The following is a 20,647-nucleotide window of genomic DNA, read 5'->3' on the forward strand; positions in this document are numbered from 1 at the left end:
AAAGAAAACTTATCTCTGCAAGTAATTTCTCACAAGTAGATGAAGATCACAGAGCAGAAAAATCTCCCACTGCAGTACAAACCAGATGTATTTAGAACAGTGTTTTAGTGTGTTGTATAGACATGGATTTATTTGGGCAAAACTCCTTTTGACCCAGGGTGGAGAATGTGAGCCAAGGGAATCTACTGCACACCTTGGTTGCAAGATTATCAAGGAAGAGCTTCAGCAGGTAACAGAGAAGCTCCTGGAAATACTGTTTCACATGATAGTAAATATATTTTTTTCTTTTAATCAGAAGGGATGTTTCTGAACAGTCAGCATAGGACTGTGGCACAAACCTTCCAGCCACACTGTGTTCAGAGCCAGGCACTAGTTAAATCCAGTCCTTGCTGGCTGAAGAGTAAAGGATCATCTCTTTTTAAGATAAAACTAAAGAGTCTGATAAATGCTCAGGACCACATGAGATCCCGAAGAGGAGTGAACTGCAGGTCTGTGGAGTCTTCCACAAAGAAATGTTCACAGGTATTTGTTGTGTAGGAAATGGAAATGGGTGTTCCTGTTTCTGTCAGTGGTGATGCAGTCACACACTTGGAAGGAGCTTTATCCAAATATCTGTGTGCCATCACATCTTCTGCTCTTGTGGTCTCCTCCCTCTTGGATTTGCACATTTCCTCCCCCTACAGCAGTGATGTGCAGCCAAAAATGCAAGTGCCTGAGTGTTTAATGGGCTTTGTATTTAACTCATGTAACAGGGCTAGGGTGCACTGCCTCCTTTCCTAAATTCTGGTCTGCAGGAGTATGTAAAAGCCCAGAACATGGAGATTCCACATGTTTTCCAGGGCATTTGCACAACACTCCTCCCTTGCCCCCAACTTTATGTTTTGAGGGCTATTATTTTCAATAGGACAGGCAGAACTTTAGTGTTTCAGTCCTGCAAGCTCAAATAGAGCTTTGCAGTAATAAAATTTAGAAGTAGAGAACTTGAACCTGTAAGTTTGAAAGACTTCTTTGCAAGTATTTGCAAGTATGCAGTTACAGCTGCATATAGTGAGAAGAGAGAGCATTTGTATTTGTGTAAATACATAAATTGTGTTTATTTGGGTGAATCAACGATATTGCCTAAATGGATGTTAATTGGGGTGATACTGTGTAGCTGTTTAGAATCAAGGATGGAGAAAATAGAACTTGATTGAATGGAGGTCTCCCCTCCAGGATGTGCCATTGGAGGTGTCTCCTGCATTGTGGAGTGGCTGCTCTGCCACTTCTGATTTTTCAGAAGAAACAGATCATATTTTTGCATCATTCAAACAGCAAAATAGACTGGCATCTTTTCCATCTCCTGTTCCTAAAGGGCAGGACAAAAACAGCATCAAAAGGTCACCAAGCCAAAGCAGTTCCTTTGAAACAATGAAATAGTTGTCATAGAAGCAGTGACTCATTGCTGTGTGGGAGAGGTGAGTGTTTGCCTGGAAGTGGCTCAGGGGGCTGTTCTGAGCACCACTCAGAACTGAAATTATTTGTGCTCTTCACTCTCTTCCTCAGGTTGGCTTCAAATGTTGTTACTGTTTGTTTATGCTTTTTATGGCAATCATGAACCAGAAAATAATAATGGTAGGTATTGTAAAAGCTCAGGAAGGAATGAAAAGGCAGCATTTCAGGGAGTCAGTGTGTGGCACTGAGGAAACAGCTCTAACTTTGGTGAGGTTATATGGGGTTTCACACTTGTTCTCTGAAGTACCACCCTTTTGAAGAGAATTGTGAAGACCTTTCACTGAATCCTGCAATGGCACAGTACTTCTTGCCAACACTAATACTGAGATATGATCGGGGTGGTGCTGACATGCATTAGCTTTAGCCACTTAGATAAGAAGTGTTTTAAAAAGGCACAGAGTTAACATCAGCTATGTGAATTGTATTATTTTGTTTAACTGTTTCTTGTCATTGCCAACAAGGTCAGTTTAGGCTAGATTTGGAGAATCATCTCATGAATTTTCAAATTGCACTGTTACTGAATTCAGAACATCTGTATATCCAAGCCCTGTCTGCAGTTTTAAAGGCTTTAGCCTTATGATCCACATCATAAATATGCACTTTGTGTACAAATTTTATGAAGGAAGATACCATTCTTAAAGCACTATATTGGTATCTGACCTTAGATATTGAAAAGGCTTTCTGCTTTTCCAGTTGAGTTGTTTAAGTAGAAGCATAGAGTTTGCTCACTCTTGCTGAATCTGGGCTATCAAGTAATCCGGCATATTTGCAGCAGACATGAGTGCTTTGTTAATATGTGATCTAGGAATATTTATTTCAGACTATGTTTAGTCTGCTTTTGTCCTACTGTACCTTTAATGTCCTTGTGGTTTTAAATTTCCTGAAGTGAAAAAACAATTAGTGCATTTTAGAGGTGCATATATTATTTAGACCTGTTGTACCTCTTGAGCATTAGAACTTTCAGGGTATGGAGCTTCTAGTCTCAAATTTGTGTTCCAATAACAAAAAAAAAAAAAAAAAAGTCAGCCTTTCAATTTGAGATACTTCTGGTGGTTTTTTCTGTCACAGTATTTCCATTCTTAGTGAATGTGAGCAATCTGATTAGCTTGAAAGAACAAAGCCTCAGGTCCCTGGATGTGCTTGTGAGTGCTCTAGCAGCAGGTGTGTATGGGAGCAGCCTGGCCCAGGATCCAGCCATGGGGAAACTGCTCTCCTTCTGTGTGGGCACATGTGCCTGTGGCTGGATTCTGCTCTCCTTCTGTGTGGGGACATGAGCCTGTGGCTGGACTCAGTGCCAGAGCTTCCTGGGAGTGGGTAAGACAAATTCCTCCTAAAGGAAGAATCACCAAGGCAGAAATGAGAGCTGCTGATTGAATCCATGGGATCAGTCCCCAAGCCCTGCACTCACCTTTAGAGCTGTGTTTGCCAAAGCAATGTACATACTAGGACTAGGCTTCTTCATCTTCTTCACTCTGAAATGCTGCTAACACAGCCACTTCAAAACACTTGAGTAAACTCCTTTAATAAGCTCTTTGTAGAGTGGGGTCTCAAAGCTGAACAGCTCTCTGACTTCTATAGGTGACAGGCAGCAATGGTCTGTTTGCATTTCAGGTCTTTATTGCTGGGGGTTTAGGCAGATTTCATAGACCGTACATTGGATTTGTGTATGGGAGAGATACAAGTTTTCTTTAGAGTATCTTCCCTTAAAACAACAGGAGAGAAGTTGTTTTCCTGTCTGAGGTATCAGTGTGAGATGCATACTTTAGATTTTTTAATCCTTTTTTATTAGCTGTTATTAGTTGATATCTCTAAGACCATCTTTTCACATGATTACTTTTCCTGGATGGCTTTACTTTTTCCATTGTAACAAGAATAAAACCTTTTTTCTCTCAAGTAATTTTCTAGCCAGTAAGAAACTATTGAATATCTTAGTGAAAGAGTCTTTATACGTCTTCATGTGAGTAGCTTTTTTTCACTAAACTGGTGCATATCCACATACTGTAAATGTAATTTGAATTCTTAAGGTTGTCAAAAATGAATAGCTTGCTTCTTCTTACTGTCTGAAATTTATCTGACCAAGTGAAGTTCAGCTTAAAGCACAAATAGGTAATGAAACCAGCTATTGTGCAGGTAAGAAAATCTGTGATTAATTAAGTGGACCACATCTGGATGTGACCACAATCTAATCGTGAGGGGCTGTAAATAGCATCAAAGATTTGTGAGCGTTAGGTCTGTGGACAGCAGGAAATATTTGAAAGCCAAAGCAGGATCAAATGTTTGGGTAAAAATTATGGTTATAGCTAACCACAAATCAAGTGAGAGCCATTAGAATGTTGTTTGTTATCCTGTGGTTGAATGTAAATTCTCAGCATTGCTCCTTTGATTTGTAAAGCAAATGAGGGTTAGGCTGCGACCTTGAAGACGTGTGAGACATTGAAGTGAGACAAGCAGGCTCTGCTGCCTTTCTTGTGCTCTGCCTTGGGAGGTTTCCTGAAGCATGAGGTTTACCTCTTGCTCAAGCACAGCCGTGGCTCCTCACTGCTGAACAGGCTGTTCAGTTTGTTTCCACTGAGGAACATGCACCACCAAACCCTGCCCTGGTGTCTGCACACAGGCAGTGCCTCCTACAGGGAAATGCTTCAGTCATGGGCTGTGCTGGCATTTCCCTGCTGTGCTAGTAAAATTGCACACGCTGGCTGTTACTCTCTAGCAGTCATAACATCTTCATTGGGGTCTCATTTACTACCCTTCACAGACAGAGAAATGAAAGGAATTATATTTATCTAATTGTAAGAGTTAAAATCATATATGAAGGTCAAAGATTTTAACAGTAGCCAGAGAAAAGTAGCAGTATTATGCTCAGCTTTTTCACACATTGAGGGGAGAGCCATCCAGCCAATGTCTAGGCAGACTTGCTTAGATTTCAGAGGAGAAAACTCAGAGAAACTAGTGTCCTTCCTAGTGGAGAGGAGAGAGACTTACCAAAGGCAAGAAGTAAAAGTTGGGGTGAAAATAGCAGAAACTGACTGGGAGAAGAATCAAAGTCCACTAATGCAAACTGTAGCTCTGAAAGATGAGGAGCCAGAGCTTTCAGATGCCAAAGCAGTGTGTGCTTCCTTGTTCCTAATGTGCTGTACTCCTGCCTGGAGGGAAAGGATTACATGGGCAGCATGGCTGTGATACCTTACTGTCAATACCTTATTGTCAGCTTTCCCACGCTGAATTTCTGTGTGGCTGTTGGATACTGAGGGAGACTCTGAAGGCCTTGTTAAGGTCAAGGCACAGAACATCCATTCCTCTCCACTCATGTGCTGAACTTGTCAGTGAATCACAAGTTCAGACACAGCTTGACTGTGGTACATCCATAATGGTTGATCTCAGTCTTCTGTTTTGTTTTTTTGGGGGTTTTTTTGTCCTTCCTACATTTGGAAATGACTTCCAGGAGCATTGGCTCTGCAGACTTCCTGAGGGCTGTTAAGGTGACCAACCTGCAACTGAGCCTCAGGTTCTCCTTGCCTTAAATGAAGATGGATGTGGCAGTTACTTTTTAGACATCACCACCAATCACCATGACCTCATCTGGTCCCAAAGTTTTGTGTTCATAAAATTTTCTCAGGTGCTTCCTAACTTGATCTTTCTCATTTTGCCAGACTCAGTGGAAATGATTTAATTTGCACAAAAATTCGTGTGAATTAAAAATAACGTACATACTTCTGTTTGACACACTTAAATCCAAAAGTCTTTAAAATTTGTTTGTAAATTTTGCATTGTGAAGACCATGGAATTGATAGAATTCTGCCCGGTCAAATCCATAAAGAGGCCGACTTCTGTGACTTGGCAAATTTCCAGTTGATGTCAACTTTGAAGTCAGTGAGGATTTCTTTGGAGAAAAGATGTGAGGATTTGGATTAAAATATTTATTTATGACTGATAAATGAAGTCCACCTGGTCACCAGACAAGGAGAACATATGATACAAGAAGAAACAGTTTGAGATTTCTTTTTAATTTAAATTTAGTAGAACATTTTATTTCATTCCAAAGCAAAAGAAATCCTTGGGTTGACTGAAAAATTTTAAAGAATGTATTACTGGTAGAAAAGCAGCAGGAGTTGTTACTCATGTGGTTAAGGCTAATTTGAAAAGAAGTGCAATATCAACTTCGTGTTTAGGTGTAGGAAATTCAATTTTTTTTTTGTTTTGCAAAGACCTACATTTTGATTTCCCAAGGATTGTAAGTGCCACCTTGTGGACATCATAATTCTTGTGTCTCATTATAGGACACAGTGGTGAAGTAGAATAATAAAATTTAGTTTCGAAATCTGTGACAGATATTAGTTATGTTTTCTTTGAGGTTTGGGAGATTTTGATTGATTTTCCAATATTGCTATTGATGTGCTGAGGTGGAAGAACACACTACTGCTGGCTTCAGTGGCTGTAAATAAAGCCAATACCTGTCTCACTGTGAAGTCCTGCTACTTCATGATATTTGTAGTTCTTGCTGGAATTCCTTTGTTGATCCCTCTCAGATCTTTCTCCTGAGTAAGCTATCAATGGAATACCATGGGAGTGAAACCCCAGATGTCTGGAGTTCTGACAGACAACTTATGTTGTGACCCCCAGTGTCCTTGTGTGAAAGTGGCTGGATGCAGTGGTTCATGTAATGTCAGCAAGTAGCCTGGGTGATTTTTGGGGGTGTGTGGGTTGCAGAGGTTTCTTTGTTGGACATCCTGGCTCTGGATAGATGAGCTGTGCTGTGTTTGTGAAGGGTTTGGGGAATGTATTGTCTCCAAAACATAGGTACAGTGATGCCTGTAAGCAAGCTCTGAGTTGGGCATTTCTACCCTTTTCACAAATAAGACCAAATTTTATTCTGAGGAATACAGAGTTTCTAATTACATGCAGCTCATTTCCTGCTCACTAATAACTTAAAGGTATTGTCATGAGGTACATGAAATATCTGCTGCTTATCTTAAAGCTGTCTCCTAAGGATCTGGAGCTTCCTCACTAGCCAAGTCAAATTCAGCCTGTACTCCAGAAGTAATCCCATGTGGTTTGTCTGTTTGCTGCTTAGCTGTCAACCACTCACAAATTCCTACTTATCTCCAGGCTATACTGAGGCCATAACCAATATCAAAATTCCAGGACATCAAATCTCTTCCTTGGCTTGCTGCTTAAGTATTTTCTCTGTTGTCACAAAACAGAAGCTGATTTATCTCAGATAAGTTGTTTTTTAAACTGTAAGAAAAAATGGACAGCAGTGTTGTTTTTGCAAAAACACAGTTATATCCCTGGTCATCCAGGATTCCTTTGGCATCTCATCTTTAAAGCTGTTTTATGCATTGTACAAATCAAGATCAGTTGGATGGGGCTTGGAACAATCTGGTTTAGAGGAAGGTGTCCCTGCCTGTGGAAAAGGGGTTGGAACTGGATCATCTTCAAGGTCCCCTTCCAACCCAAACCATTCTATGATTCTAGGAAATAATTTTGTTTTAAACTATCCTGTCCAGGTGTATGTTACTGAGTGGGTTGAAGGTTTTCTGCTCAATGAACTTGTGGGTTTCTTCTCTAACTGTCTAGATGCAGTATAAAGATTTCTCACATCCCTCTTTTGGTGAGAATAGGCTGAGTGCTCATTTTTAAAGGAGATTAAGACAGGACTATGGAGGAAGTAGTTCTGCTTCTGTAGAAAGCCTATTTTGAATTATAAAAAACTCAAAGCTCTCCACCTCTTTCCTGAGCAGCAGTTGTGGGAACATTGTTGCTCAGCTTCTCTTTCAGCTGAGGAGTATGCAGTCAGCATGATCAATGCATTACTGCTCGTGGTGTGTTCTTGGATTTTGCCTGACAGGATATAAAAATCTATTGGCTACATTGAAAACACTAAGTCTGAGATCCCTTTGGATTTTATTGCTTTTTTCCGTACAGAAGACATTGCTGAAATGCTAATTCACAAAATCATTTCAGAATTGATTCTTCTCTGAAAGTCATGCTATTCTCAGTTGTTGTGTCCGAAGTCTGCAGTTGTAAGATCTTGGAAAAAGAAATCTTACTTTATTTTGCAGAGCATTGGCTGTGACGACTATCTGGGTTCTGACAAGGTGATTGACAAGTGTGGAATATGTGGAGGGGACAACACTGCTTGTAAAGTTGTGTCTGGAGTTTTCAAACACACGCTAACAAATCTTGGCTACCACAAGATAGTGGAAATTCCTGAAGGAGCTACTAAAATCAACATTACTGAGATGTCAAAGAGCAACAACTACTTGGGTAAGTTGCATCTCAGTGAATGAAGAATGCTTTGTGTGCTCGTGCAACTGGGTGGAGGTTGTGCCAGGAAAGGCCTTCTTGAGCAGTGTGAAATCAATGTCAAGAAGAAGAGAGGAAAGAAAAGAAATCATTAAACAGGTGTTTTGATCAGAACTAACTGGCTGTTTTTAATTCTAGATGGATCTTGCATGCCAAACATTGTAGACCTGTTACAATCTATTTCCCTGTCTGTCTGACTTGGCTTTAGTTTCTCCTTTGAATCGGTTCCGCTGTGATGTTTCCCTTTCTCACATCATTAACCTTCTCTGATCAGTCAAGAATCCAGCCAAGCAGATGCTTGTGTTTATAAAAGGCTGCTTGAGGAGAAAAGAGCATCTTCTGATTGCCAAAAATTTTCATTTCTTTTAAAGTGAGATAATTTGATTTTGAGAAGGTGCTTACTCACAGAATCCAAGGTCTTTGTACAGCTGTTTATTCAGAAGCAGGTCCCTAATTCGAAACCGTGGAGGATCCTGGAATATTTATAGCAACATAACATCTTAATGTATACTTCTAGATGTGTATGGTTGGTTGCAAATTAGAGATTATGTGGAATTTATATCAGATCTGTATCAGTCTTTTGTGCATTTATGGACTGTGGCATTCCCCACTGTAACTTGGTGTGTTCCCAGGTTTCAAAGCCCTTGGTTTGGCTACATTTGTGCAGGTTTTGTAGGCAATTCTGGTGAGTGGACTGGAGAGAGGAGTGTTACTTATGATTTATAAAACCTGCCCCTCACCCTCTGTTTTCTCTTCATCATCCTTAGATTGGGCTTAAAAATTGCCATTGCAGATGGTAAAATTGGAGCCACCTGAGAACTTCTGTGCTGGCATGGTGTGGTGTTTGCTAGAAACTGTCTGGCTGTACTAGAAGTTCCAAATGCCAGTCCTCTTGTTGGACTGCTGTTTTACCTCCCTTCTGGTGGGTAAAGCATCTCAGCTGCTGCTCAGGTGCAAAAAAGGAAGGTGCTCATTATGGAATTGCTTTTACTCTCTTTTCTACTTTCTTCCCCTTAATTCCTGCTGAAGCTTGAATGAGTTCCACAGAAATGTTGCCTGTAGATGGGAGTTTATTATGGGGAACAGTCTGAATTGGAAAGTGAGTTTTATAGTTTTACCAAAAATTTACTTCTAATTTGAAGAAATAGAATAAGCTACCCTCTGTCCAAGAAAGCCAAATGTTCTGAACCTATTGCCTGGGTGGTCTTCTCAGTTCTTACTTGTCTTGGTTTCATCCAGATGAGGTTTTGATATGTTATATACCAATATACACCAGCATTTGTTATTTCATGAGAACAGTGTGTATAGCATCCATCAACACTGACTTAATTGATGATGAACTAAACCAATAATTCTTTCTAAAGAATTTCCGTGTACATTTGGTAGAAAATGGGTGAGAACATAGCTGACTTGGCAGTACAGTGGAAGTAGTGACATTACTAATATATAAAATCATGGAGTTGAATGTAATTTTGCTGTCAGATTTATGTGCCAGCATCTGAAAACAGCTGACAGAAAAACTCCCTAAACTATATTAAAATGTCCTGAGCCACTTGAACATTTTTGTAATGGGCAGGACAGAAAGAGAGTAACATTTTTGTTCAAAAATAACCAGTGTGCTGGCATGTATGGGAAAGTGATAGAGTTTTTCTTTCCCATGCTACTCTTTATCCCCTGAGCTCTTGGTTTATGCTATCATCTTTTCTTTCTTTTTTTTTCGTTTTTTGTTTTTATCCATTTCATATGTTTTATTTAAAAGTGCTGGTATGGATTTAGTCTGCTAAATTTGCCAGCTCCCTCCCATGTTAGGAATTCTTGAGGATGTAATTCCAGCCTAGAAGGATTCCAGCCACTCTGCTTACATTGTTACACAATAAATTTGGTTTATTGAGGCAGGTGAGTTACACCAGGACAAAAATGAACATGTTCAAGCAGATCAGAAAGCTGAACTAAGAGAAAGGCTTATCAAACAATTTATTGGACAAGTGAAGTGGTAATTCTGCACTTGCTTTTTTGGTAGTCACAAATTTCTCACTGATAAAATAGCATTCAGAATTTAGACATTTTTGTAGTGCACATAACACTGGTGGATCTGGGAAACTTGAAAACTCAGATCAAGCATTTACTGGTTTCTCTATATTTATGGTAATAAGCAGAAGTCTCAAACTTTAACAATAAGAAATTTAAATTATCCTTATGCTGCAGCAGCAACAAGAAAATTAACCCAGCAGCCATTCTTGTTAGGATGTAGTTGAGTGCTTTGCAAAACTGAATTTTCAATACCTTGTTCTGTCATAATCCAGTTGTAGTTATCAGAGCTGCTTGTAAACACCATTCCCTTTTTTTTTCCAAGGAGCAGAAGTTGGTTGCTTTTGGTTTTCCTTTCACTTTGTACATTTTAGTTCCTTCAGTGCAAAATTGGAAGTCAGCTCAAGGTCATTAGGATAGTATTTTTAGGAGATGATGGCAGGTGTTCCTAGGTATCAGTTACCCTGTTTTTCTCTGTTTGGGAGATTGCCTTGAGTTCCATGTGGTTTCATTAAGCAGATTTACCAAGCTCCACACTTTCCTCTAAAGTACTAAGCAAGTGAGTGATCAGGAGTGTTCACAAGGAGGTATTTCTTTAAAATCAGGAGGTGCTGGAAAAAGCAGGAAAGAATATGAGTTTCAGACTCAGCTAGAAGTCATCCAAATGTTTGAAAGCTTCTCCATACTGCTTTTGTAACTATTTTGTATTAGTCTATTGCTCATTTTGGTAAAGCCCTCATAAAAAGCACAGCTCTATAGTTTCTGCTGAATATGATTCAGCTTACTGAATTTTCTCATTTTGAGGACTGCATTTTTGGCTTCTGCACACAAGCTGGAGTGATTCCAGAATAAAATGTTTAAGTTCTTGCCACTGGAAAACAATAAACTTCTGTTAAAAAGAGAAAACATTGCAGTGGTATATAAAGCTTTAAGGTGTTCCTAGAATTTTATCTGGGTAGTCAGAATATGCAGATTAAAGGAGATGGGCCAATTGCTTGTTCAGGGAACTTTGTAATTAACTTTCCATAAAATCCCAGTTTGGAATGAATTGAATTTCATGCAGCACAAATAGAGTATTTTCTTCTCCCCCTGTCCAAGTATTCCAATTCCTTTACACTTTCCATTCCTTTTTTGTAGATCTTTATTGTAGGAAGAGTGTCGATGTGATAAAGGAAAATATTTTAGCAGTCAAGTTGAGAATGGGCTGCAACATTAACTAGTGTGTCTTAGTGAGCCAAAACAGACTGACTCTAATAGAGCCGTGAGGTGTATCTGAAATTCCCCAGGAAACATCTCATGCTGGTTTTTTGGTGTGTGTGTGTGTGTTGGGAAAGAAAGCAGTCCAGTTTTGGAGTGCTGTATAACAGCTATTCATGACTATTAATGATGTATTCATCAGGCTGTATATTTACTCTCGTATTTTTTTACAGTTGAGAGAAAAAGCTATGTATTACCAGTTCTGTAAAGTGTAGAGAAGCCTATGGGCTGCACAGCCCTGAGCTGTGTCAGAATGACTTCTCAAAGTTGTTTTCAGCAGTATTTTCTTACTGGCTCACGGTGTAACAGAACCTTTTGGTAACAGAACTGCTGACCTTGGCCAGACCTTTCCATTGGCAAAGCACTTGTGTCACATGCTAGAGACAAAGACATACTTTTTATCCCGCTGGTAATCATCATCTGGACAGTTCTCATACACTGACATGGGAAACTTGCCACTGAATTAAGTAGGACCATGATACCTTCAGTGGGACCAGCACGTTACAGCACTTGTGCTGCAAAACATGTGGCTGGAGTATAAATGCTTCTGCATCTTTGGGATTGGGATTTGAGATAATAGCAGAATTTAAAGCCAGATAACAGATCTGAAGTGATTATTTGGAATGTGCTTTTTTTGCATATTGTGTCTTGAGAACCTAATTGAAAGAAGCTGGTTGCTATCCGTATCCACAGCCTCAACTGCAAGGCACTCTGTTGGGAAGGAGATGTCAGCAGTTCAAGTTAAAATTTAGCTTAATACAGAATTGAACAACACAGTGCTTGAAAATGTGTTAGTTTTGAAGTACACTGCATAATGAACTTTAATGGAGATAATCTGGTAATGTCTGTTTGTTCTGGGGCAGTTGTCTGAGTGTGGAGTCCTGTGGGATTGGGGTTGAGTGCAGGAGAAGGCGGCAGACACTGCCTGCCATTGCAGGGCTCTGGGCTTCTGTCCAAGGGAAGGTGGATCATTCCCTGTGTGGGCAAATCTCCTAACATTTTCCTTCTTACCTGAATGCTATTTTCTACAAAGATGTTTGTTTCACAGTGAAATTATTTAACTGCTAATTGTAAAGCTCATTACAGTTCCTTCAGGGAATGTATTGTGTATTTCAGTTTTGTTTTTCATGGAGTTAAGTCACTTCAGCGACTAAATGAGATAGAGACGTCTTTGCATCTAATCCATTTTTCCTGCTTTCTGTAAAATGATACTCTGCTGTTTCTAGCATCTTCTATTAGCACATGCCAGTATACACAATTAATGATTAAAATAAAAGTTGCAGATTAATATTTCTTTAAACAAAGGTCCAAGGGATGTTAATAGCACTATTGTGAATATTGGTGTGCCTGAACAGGAATATGATTTTAAGGAATTTGTTGTACAAAACAACAGAGCTTGATACTAATGGGGCTCTGAAAAGAAATGGGGCTCTGAAAACCATTTTTATTCAGTATTCCCTGTAGCAGATAACAGTCAAACAATACATCTCCTGATGAAAGATTGTTAGCAACTCTTGAACTTAAAATAACATTTTGAAAATCACTTTAGAGATTCGAAATTACAGCAAATAAAGGCGTTAGATTAGAACACTGGCAGGAATTTAGAAGATAAACATTGATCACAGCTGTGATCATGTGAAGAATTTTATAATATATATCCTCACTGATTTCCTTAATGTGGTGCTTATTAAGTCAACTAATATACTTCAAAATATACTTTTAAAATTGCTGGTAGTAATTGTTTTAGTTTTATTTTTTACACAAGATTAAATGTTTCTGTGCAAAAAAAGATGCAATGAATATAGCAATATGGAGGAGAGGATGCACATTAGAATTTTTAGGACTTGAACTTTATACAAGGGATCTGCTTATAATAAAGTTCTGTTCCAATGTTTCAGTGTGCCTTGGGCTCAGTGGCTCTCCCACTGCACGAGAACTGTCAGTGCTCCATTGATAATTCTCACATTTCTGTTCAAAACCAAAGCCTGCAGTTTGTCATTTGTTTATGGAGTGCTGTAACCCAAAGCTATGCTGCTATGGCTGTTTATTGTGATGGATTTGAGACCTTCCCAAGAACTTGAACATTGTATTAATCATTGAGCGCATCCTGGTATCTGTCAGTGCATCTGAGTTGGAGTGTCGCTCTTGCATCTGTGGCTTCCTGAATGCATTACTTAAAAACAAATGTAATTACAATATCTGGATAAGGATAACTATTTTTTTTACCTTTTGTCCTTTTTACTCTTGACTGTTCTCTGCTGGAGTTAAACAACAAAGATATTTCTTAGTACAGCCAACAATGTGCTCCAAAACGTGGAGAAATGATTTAAGGAATCACTTCCTAAATAAACTGAAGTTAGACACAGCAAGTTCAAATCACAAGGAAACTTCACAGTGAATTAGTAGTGTCTGAAGAGGCAATTACAGTCAGTGTGCAAACTTAAGCAGCACATTTTGAATAGTGTTCCTAAGAAATGCTTTTTATTATTAGGTACCCTAGTGAAACTGTTGTGTCCCTGTTTCCTGAATACTGAACTGGAGAGTCAGGAGAAACTACACAGGAAAATAAAGAACTTTGGGGTTGTTTTGGAAAATGTTTGCAAATCAAACATTCTGATAAAAGCATGGAACTGGCAATATAAGTTGATAACTCCTGGTTATTGGCTTTTGCCTTGTCTCTTTGTCTCCACTCAGTTGTGTCCTTCAGTGCTTCAGATTCTATATTTGGTCAAATATTTTCTGACTCTTCCAGACTGGCCATTAATAGCTGCTTTAGAAATTTTGGGGCACCTTAAAAATTTCAATTCAATGTCAGTTTTAGAAGACACCTGATGAGCAGAGAAGACTCTGACTTTTTCCAGTTAATTCAGTTTAGTTAGCTAACATTACTAGCTGTAGATGTATTGATTCTCTGAATTAATAATGATTTTAATTAATTGCTCTCTGTGTGGCTGTGCCTTAATTCAAAAGCAACACAGGTCTCCTGAGAGACTCGTCTTTCTCACCAGGGATTTAAAAACAGCCTTGAAACTGAAGTGTCTAATGCCAACCTATCCAGAAAAGTGCTTTTCCATGACTGTTATTTTATGCACAGAAGCTCAGGGTCTGATCAGAAAACATGCATTTTTTAGCAGCTACCCAGTTCAGTGCCTGTGATTTAATATTGCACTAATCGCTGACAGATTCCCTTCAGGATTTATGTTTAACTGGGTGTGTTGGCCTGAGAAATTGAATAGGTCACATTTCCTTGAGCTGAAAAGTGTAGTATTGTGGTTGGTTGGTTATGGCTAAATGGGTTTTTATGGTGATTTTTAATAATTTCATAGTCTTCTTCTGCAAACTGCAGTTTCAGTGTGTGTGGGGCCTACAGCTTGCTCTGACATTAAGTAGTGTTAATTACCTTTACCATAGCCAGTCTGGCTCCCATATTTTGTGTGAAGGGTTCCAGGCAATGGTGGAGAGGTATGAGGAGTCTCTGCTTTATGCCTGGAGATGACAGGAATCTTAGAAGCATATTCTGGCAAGAAGTTTTGGATCAGCCTGAGCTTGGATCTTGCTTTGTGGTTGTATTCCTGTGTCTGTGGATAATGTATGAATAGATAAGCTGGGAGGGAGAATTAAGACCAGCAGAAGTTTGCTTCTAATGCAGAAGGGTTATAAACCAATAGGAGACAGTACATCAGGACAAACAGAGATGTGTAATTGCTCCATTTCTAATATTTCTCACCTGTAGTTCATTATTAGGATGTCCAGTTCTCCCTGTACACACACTTACACTTCTATATCCTCTCAGTTATTGTCCTTAAAATGGTTTCAAATTGATTTTCTGCAGGGAGTGTGTCTTTCACTAAATAAATGTTCATCTTACTACAGCCAACATGTATTACTTGGCTGGGATGACCACTTACTAAAACCCTTGATGCTGTTAAGACTTTGGATGGAATTCAACCCTAATGAATTCAACTCCACTGAATTCAAGTTGCACAAGCATCTTACCTAGTGTAATGACCTGTAGTTGGAACAGAGTATATCCAGGACATTATTCTTTGCTGACCATATATTTTTCCAACTACTGCTGTTGCTTAAATAATTACAATTTAGAATTTCTGGTAGGTTTATCTTATTATAGTAAATTCCAAGGTGACCTTTTCCCTTCTGGCTTCATTAAATAGCCAGCTGGTATCTAATACTCTGTATAGTGATCTGTAGGGTTCCAGGCACGTTTTGAAATCGTACAAAAGAAATACTTTCTCAAAAGCTAGTTTATTTATTTTTATATATTAAATGGCCAATCTTAAAAAGCATTACAAAAAGACAGACTTTGCTATTCCTCTGGGTGATGGAGAATACTCTTTCCTCTGGCCTCAGGTTAAGCCTTGATGGCTGGGTTAACTTGTGTGTCCCAGCTTTCCACCACTGGCTCACAAAACAGTTCTCTGCAGGTCACTTGCCTGCAGGTCAGTGTTTTCACTAAGGATCTTTAAATAAGTTTCTTCTTGTTTGCTGAGGGCAGGAGGTCTGAGGGATAGCCCTGTGCTGGGGTGCTGAGCAAGAGGTGCATTGCCTGGGAGGCTGATGACTTTGCACCTAGTCTGAATCTCCAGGAGAATTCTCCATGTTGCTGTTTTTCCAGCTACATGGCTCCTTGGCCTTTATCCTTTGCATCTTAAAGAAGAGTATGGATGTTTCTTTCCAGCTGGCTGTGCTTTTTGGCTCATACCTGCTCATTGGTGGCAGTGGTCATGACCAGTTTTGGAACCCATAAAAATCACATTTTCATTTCCTAGTTGTGTCATCATATGACAGAGGTGGTGGTGCATTCTTTTACCATGTGTTTGTAAGCATTGTTCTTATAAAAACAACACTTGCTACAACAGAGCAGCAGCTGAAACCTGCTGTTGCTTTGATGATCTGCCCTGCAAATACATCATCTGAACAGCAGCCAGCAGCAATGAGTCCCACTGAGGTGCTGGTTTCAAAAGTTCTGTATTAAAAGAATGGTTTTTTTCCTTCTCATTAAATAGGGAAAGATTGCTTTGAAAGGCAGGGAAAGGATAAAGAGCAATATGCAAAATAGTGAGAGGGAACTCAGAAAGGCTGGTTGTTCAGTTTGACTTGTAAAACACCCAGCAATCTGGTTGCTTATATAACTTTGCAAACCCCCTTGGCATGGAAGCCTCTGGAGAACTGACTCGGCAAGATTTTCAGTATTTCCTGCTTCTTGTCAGACCCCAAAATCTTTAATTTCAGCCTTTCTCACAGTGTTTTGATTAGACTTCTGTTTCCAGTTATGGACAGAACTAAGGAACTTGAATGCAGAAATTTCAAAGAAGATGCATTAAAACATGAAAGAGATGGCCTGTTTGAACAGTTTTTATTAATCTGAACCCAATTAATGGGACCTTTTTAGATCTCAAAGCTTTAGATTATTTTTGTCTTCTAGCTGATGACCAAACCACCAAGCAGTTTCCATGCAAACACTCCCTTGAAGGGTGCAGAGTGTTTGGAATACCAACACATTGTTTGTTCAAGGCTTCTTAAAATACCTAAGATCTCTGAGCAGTGGGTGCTAATGGGGCACCTTTTGGTGAGAGCACTTCATGGCACTGGGCAATCCTCAGTAAAATGAATTCTCCTCTAACTAATGCAGCTGACTCTGCTTTCACTCCATTCTTCCTTAGTCCCTATAAAGGCCAGGACAGGACTGAGTTGGAAATGTCGTGTACTCTTTGGAAGTTATTAGCTTTGGGAGTTGATTAAATCCTTCACATGTAATCTATTGCTCAGTTGTATTTTAGCTGGTCTAAACATTACTTTATAAAGTTGTTAGCAAGGTGTAGTCATTGTTCTAATATGATACTGTTCTCCTTTTCTTACAAATTTTAATTCAAAATTAATTTTATTCTCTGACTTAGTTGTGCATAAAGAATGATCAGAATCAGTCCAAATTCATAAAGTATCCATAGGCAAATTCCCAAATCTCATGAAGACACAGTTCTTCCCTTTCGTGCCAAGAGGAGAAGTTGTTACTAATTTAAATAGTTGTTCAACTGCTGCATAACAAAACTTAAGAAAAAATGGTTGAGAACCTGGTTTCAATTGTCACAGATATTTCTGTGCAGCATTCTTTGATTCCATAATCTTATTTTATTCTGAACAAAATTCTCTTTTGGATTGAGAAAAACCTTTCTTTGTTCCTTAAGCATCCCTTGATCTAGTCAGATAGAATGTGTTCTTACATCTTTGATTCTGTAAAAGAAACTTTCTCTTTTTTTTGCTGTTCCTTCTCCTATTTCCCTTTGAACTGTTCAATTTCAACATTTTTGGGTTTTACCCTTTTCAAAATCTCTTTTAGTAAAACAATCACCCAGTAGAAATTCTACATGATTAGTGGCTTCATGGTTGGAACCAATAAAGAGATTTCATCTGCAGAGAATATTTTTATATTGCAGCATTAAATTCCAAAAGAAATCCGAGTCCTTTCTAATACACAATATATATGGGGATTTAAAACTTGATTTATAGACTGTATGATTAAGTTAGTCAAGGGAGATTAAACTTTATCCTTTATTTCTTAGCTTGCCCAGTGCCTTTGTTTTCTATTGAATATTACTTCAAACACTTTGTGTCAGAAGAATTTGGGTGCTTAGACCCAGTCTCCCTTTCATATTTGTACCCATGGCAGCTGTAGTTGCCCCATGGTCATAACTCCATTTTTTGCATACCAAATTTCTGTAATTCTGAAAATGCTGGGAGTGTGTTGGTCGATTTGGGTCAGGTGAATGTCTGCTGTGAGATTGAGGGCTGGCTTTTATGAGCTACCTGGCAAAGGTTACCAGCTTGCATGGCTCATTTAGACACGGCTTAGGGACCGCAGGACTGAACAAGTGAGGATCTGCTGAGCACTGATAACCATGGAGAGCCAGGGGAAGGGTTTTAAAGGTGTAACAGCCCAGCTGCAGCTGTTGTTGTTTGGGTTATTCCTTAGTCCATCACCTTCAGTCCATTCCCCTCCTCCAGCTCTTCTGTGGAAGAGAAGAACAGGGCCCTGAGGCAGCACATGGTCACTCAGGGTGAGTGTGTGGCACCTGAACAGCCTCCTGTGGGTGCTGAGCAAGGAACACCTGAACTGGGCTTCACATAGGGATTCTGTGCTGGAGCTCCATTGAAATCATGGCAGGTCACCCTCAGGGAGGATCAAGAGCAGAGCTGTTAGGAGGACTCTTAACCAAGAATGGGGACATCTAAATGAAAAGCCATACCAGAGCTTTGGAAAACTTGGAAAAGAGATGTGATTTATTGGTGAAATAAAATGAGACCTAGTCATTGAATTACTTGTAAGGACCTAAGGCAACAACACCTTAGTGTGTGATGTGTCTGCTGATGTTCAGTCAGACTGCAGAATTAAGATTCCTTCAATAAGTGGAATTAAAAGTTTACTGTTGAATTTCCATCATAACACTTCATCATTCTCTTTTAGGTTTATATTGCAGAGGACTAGGGGGATTTAATTTTTCTCAAGTGTCTGGCAAAACTAAAGAGGTTGTTCTGTATTCAGAATGATAGTTCCTCAGATTTTTTGATTGTTCTGACAAAAAAAATTTTCTTTCCTTCTCCAAGCCTAATTAATGCAGGGGAAGGCCAAGTAATGGAAATTTGTTTGGTGTGAGCTTAAATTTATGAGGACACAATATCTTTTTTCAGTTGTCTTCTGCCAATTTAAAAGAAAAAAGACAGGACAGTGAAGCATGATGTAGTCCTGCATCTGTGTCAATAGGCTGTAACTTTTCGGCATCAAAATTTTCTTTTGCATTTTCAGCAAAGCAGACTTCTGAAGAAAAGTCTCTCACGTGTCTGTTGAAACAAAAGCACATAGTCTTAAGAAGTTCTGACTTCTGACTTTCTCTATCGATACAGGGAGAAATCAGTTTTTCCTCTAACCCTTGCCTCGCTAAATAGCTCATCATAGCTCATCCCTGAAGCTTTTGAGTCTCTAGTTCAGAAGAGTTGTTGTGGATTGTTTTGAAACTGTTCATAGAGTCCTAATGAGCACCAGACCTAGTTTATTGTTCTGCCAGCAGTTAGCTTTATTAGAGGGAGAGCTATTTTGCATTGAAACTTCAAAGTTTGTGAGTTACTTTAGGCAAAGTTTCACTGCTGTATGAATGAACTGAGGATTCCTTCCCCGTGCCTGTTTGTGTGACTTCAGTTCTGAGCAGTTGTGCAGATTTTGGAGAACTACAAAGGAAAACTACAGAATTTTATTCTGCTCTGTTTGTGAAGGAGAGTCATGTGTTTGTAATTTAGTACATTGCCATTAACCTTATGGATAGTATAATTAATAAAGATAAACATAGGAAATTCCATTAATGTGTTCAGATTAACATTGAATTAACTTGTCCTGGCAGTGGTCCTTGGGAGTGTTCCTGTATGCCAAAAATCTGTGCTATGTCTTTAGCATCTCCACTGCACACATTGTTGAAGCAAAGGTGAAATCAAATGGAATAATTTTTTTCCTGCCTTGGGATATACCTAAAAGTTGAGGAGGAAGAGACAGGGAATGTGGAGTGGGATGTAAGCATTTGTGTTTTATTTCAGCATCATCCCTAACGCAGATGTAGCAATAGAAATGTGAAACTTTCCTGGAGGTGAGTTGATGAAGGCTTTTTTCAGTCTTTTAGCTTCATCACTTGTTTTAAGCAGAAAACAATGGTAATGTGGTTAGGATACCTATGAGGTCTAACCCAAATCAGGCATGTTGGAATGCAGCTAACCTTTTAATTTAGTTATATGCATCTCCATGGCCTTAATTCTGTAGGTGCTGGGGAGCACTCTGTAGAGACCCTCAACTCTGCTCAGTATGAAAGTGTTAATAAGCTGTCAGTCAGATTGTAAGGTGTGAAAATCTAAACCTCAGAGTGCTGCATGTTAGAACACAGGACTATTGTGACAAAGCACACTGACTTGATTACACAGTGATGTTACACAATTTTTAGTGTTTCCTTAGTGTATTTTGTGTATGCATCTGAGATTTTCCTGATGAACTTACTGTCATTAGTAATTGACTAATGGTGTTTTCTTTCCAGTTGGTTGAATTGTGTAATTTTAATTTACTGTGTTTGAATTTTCATCCTCTCTTAGAGGTAGAATGAGTTAACACTCAGCTGTGAATTTACATGATCAGATTATGGCATATGCTCATATGTGAGTCATCTCTTGCTGTGGTCTTAACATTGGTACAGCATTGTTTATGTGGAGTCAAATTCCTGTTGGATTTTGTTTTTATCAGGAACTGGTATCTGTTCTGCATCCCCACCTAACTGGGCTTTTTCTTCCCTCCTCCAGTATAAAACAACCGTCCTGTGACTTTCTTCCCTTGAAAACCGTGAAAAAACCTTTAATTTCTGAGTTGCAGTTCTTAGCTCTGGATCTGCTTTCTCTCTAAGGCAGATTCAGTGCCACCCCTTGCAAGGGGAAAACTTCTCTCACTAATTCTGCAGAATAATGGAACAGTGGAATTCACTAGGTCTGCATAAGTGCTGACTCTGACAACTTAAAGCCTTAA

The 20,647-nt window shown here is 39.1% G+C and overlaps 1 protein-coding gene across 1 annotated transcript in view; it reads left to right on the plus strand.

The window, feature by feature from the left end:
- The window catches only part of THSD4 (thrombospondin type 1 domain containing 4), a 215,190-nt gene that overhangs the window by 152,448 nt on the left and 42,095 nt on the right, over window positions 1-20,647 (plus strand). The window contains exon 7 of the mRNA XM_058033401.1: window positions 7,554-7,758. Coding sequence (XP_057889384.1) covers window positions 7,554-7,758 — 205 coding nt within the window. The remainder of the gene's footprint in view (window positions 1-7,553; window positions 7,759-20,647) is intronic.

The sequence above is a fragment of the Melospiza georgiana genome, chromosome 13, assembly GCF_028018845.1.
Source record: "Melospiza georgiana isolate bMelGeo1 chromosome 13, bMelGeo1.pri, whole genome shotgun sequence".
Lineage (NCBI taxonomy): Eukaryota > Metazoa > Chordata > Aves > Passeriformes > Passerellidae > Melospiza > Melospiza georgiana.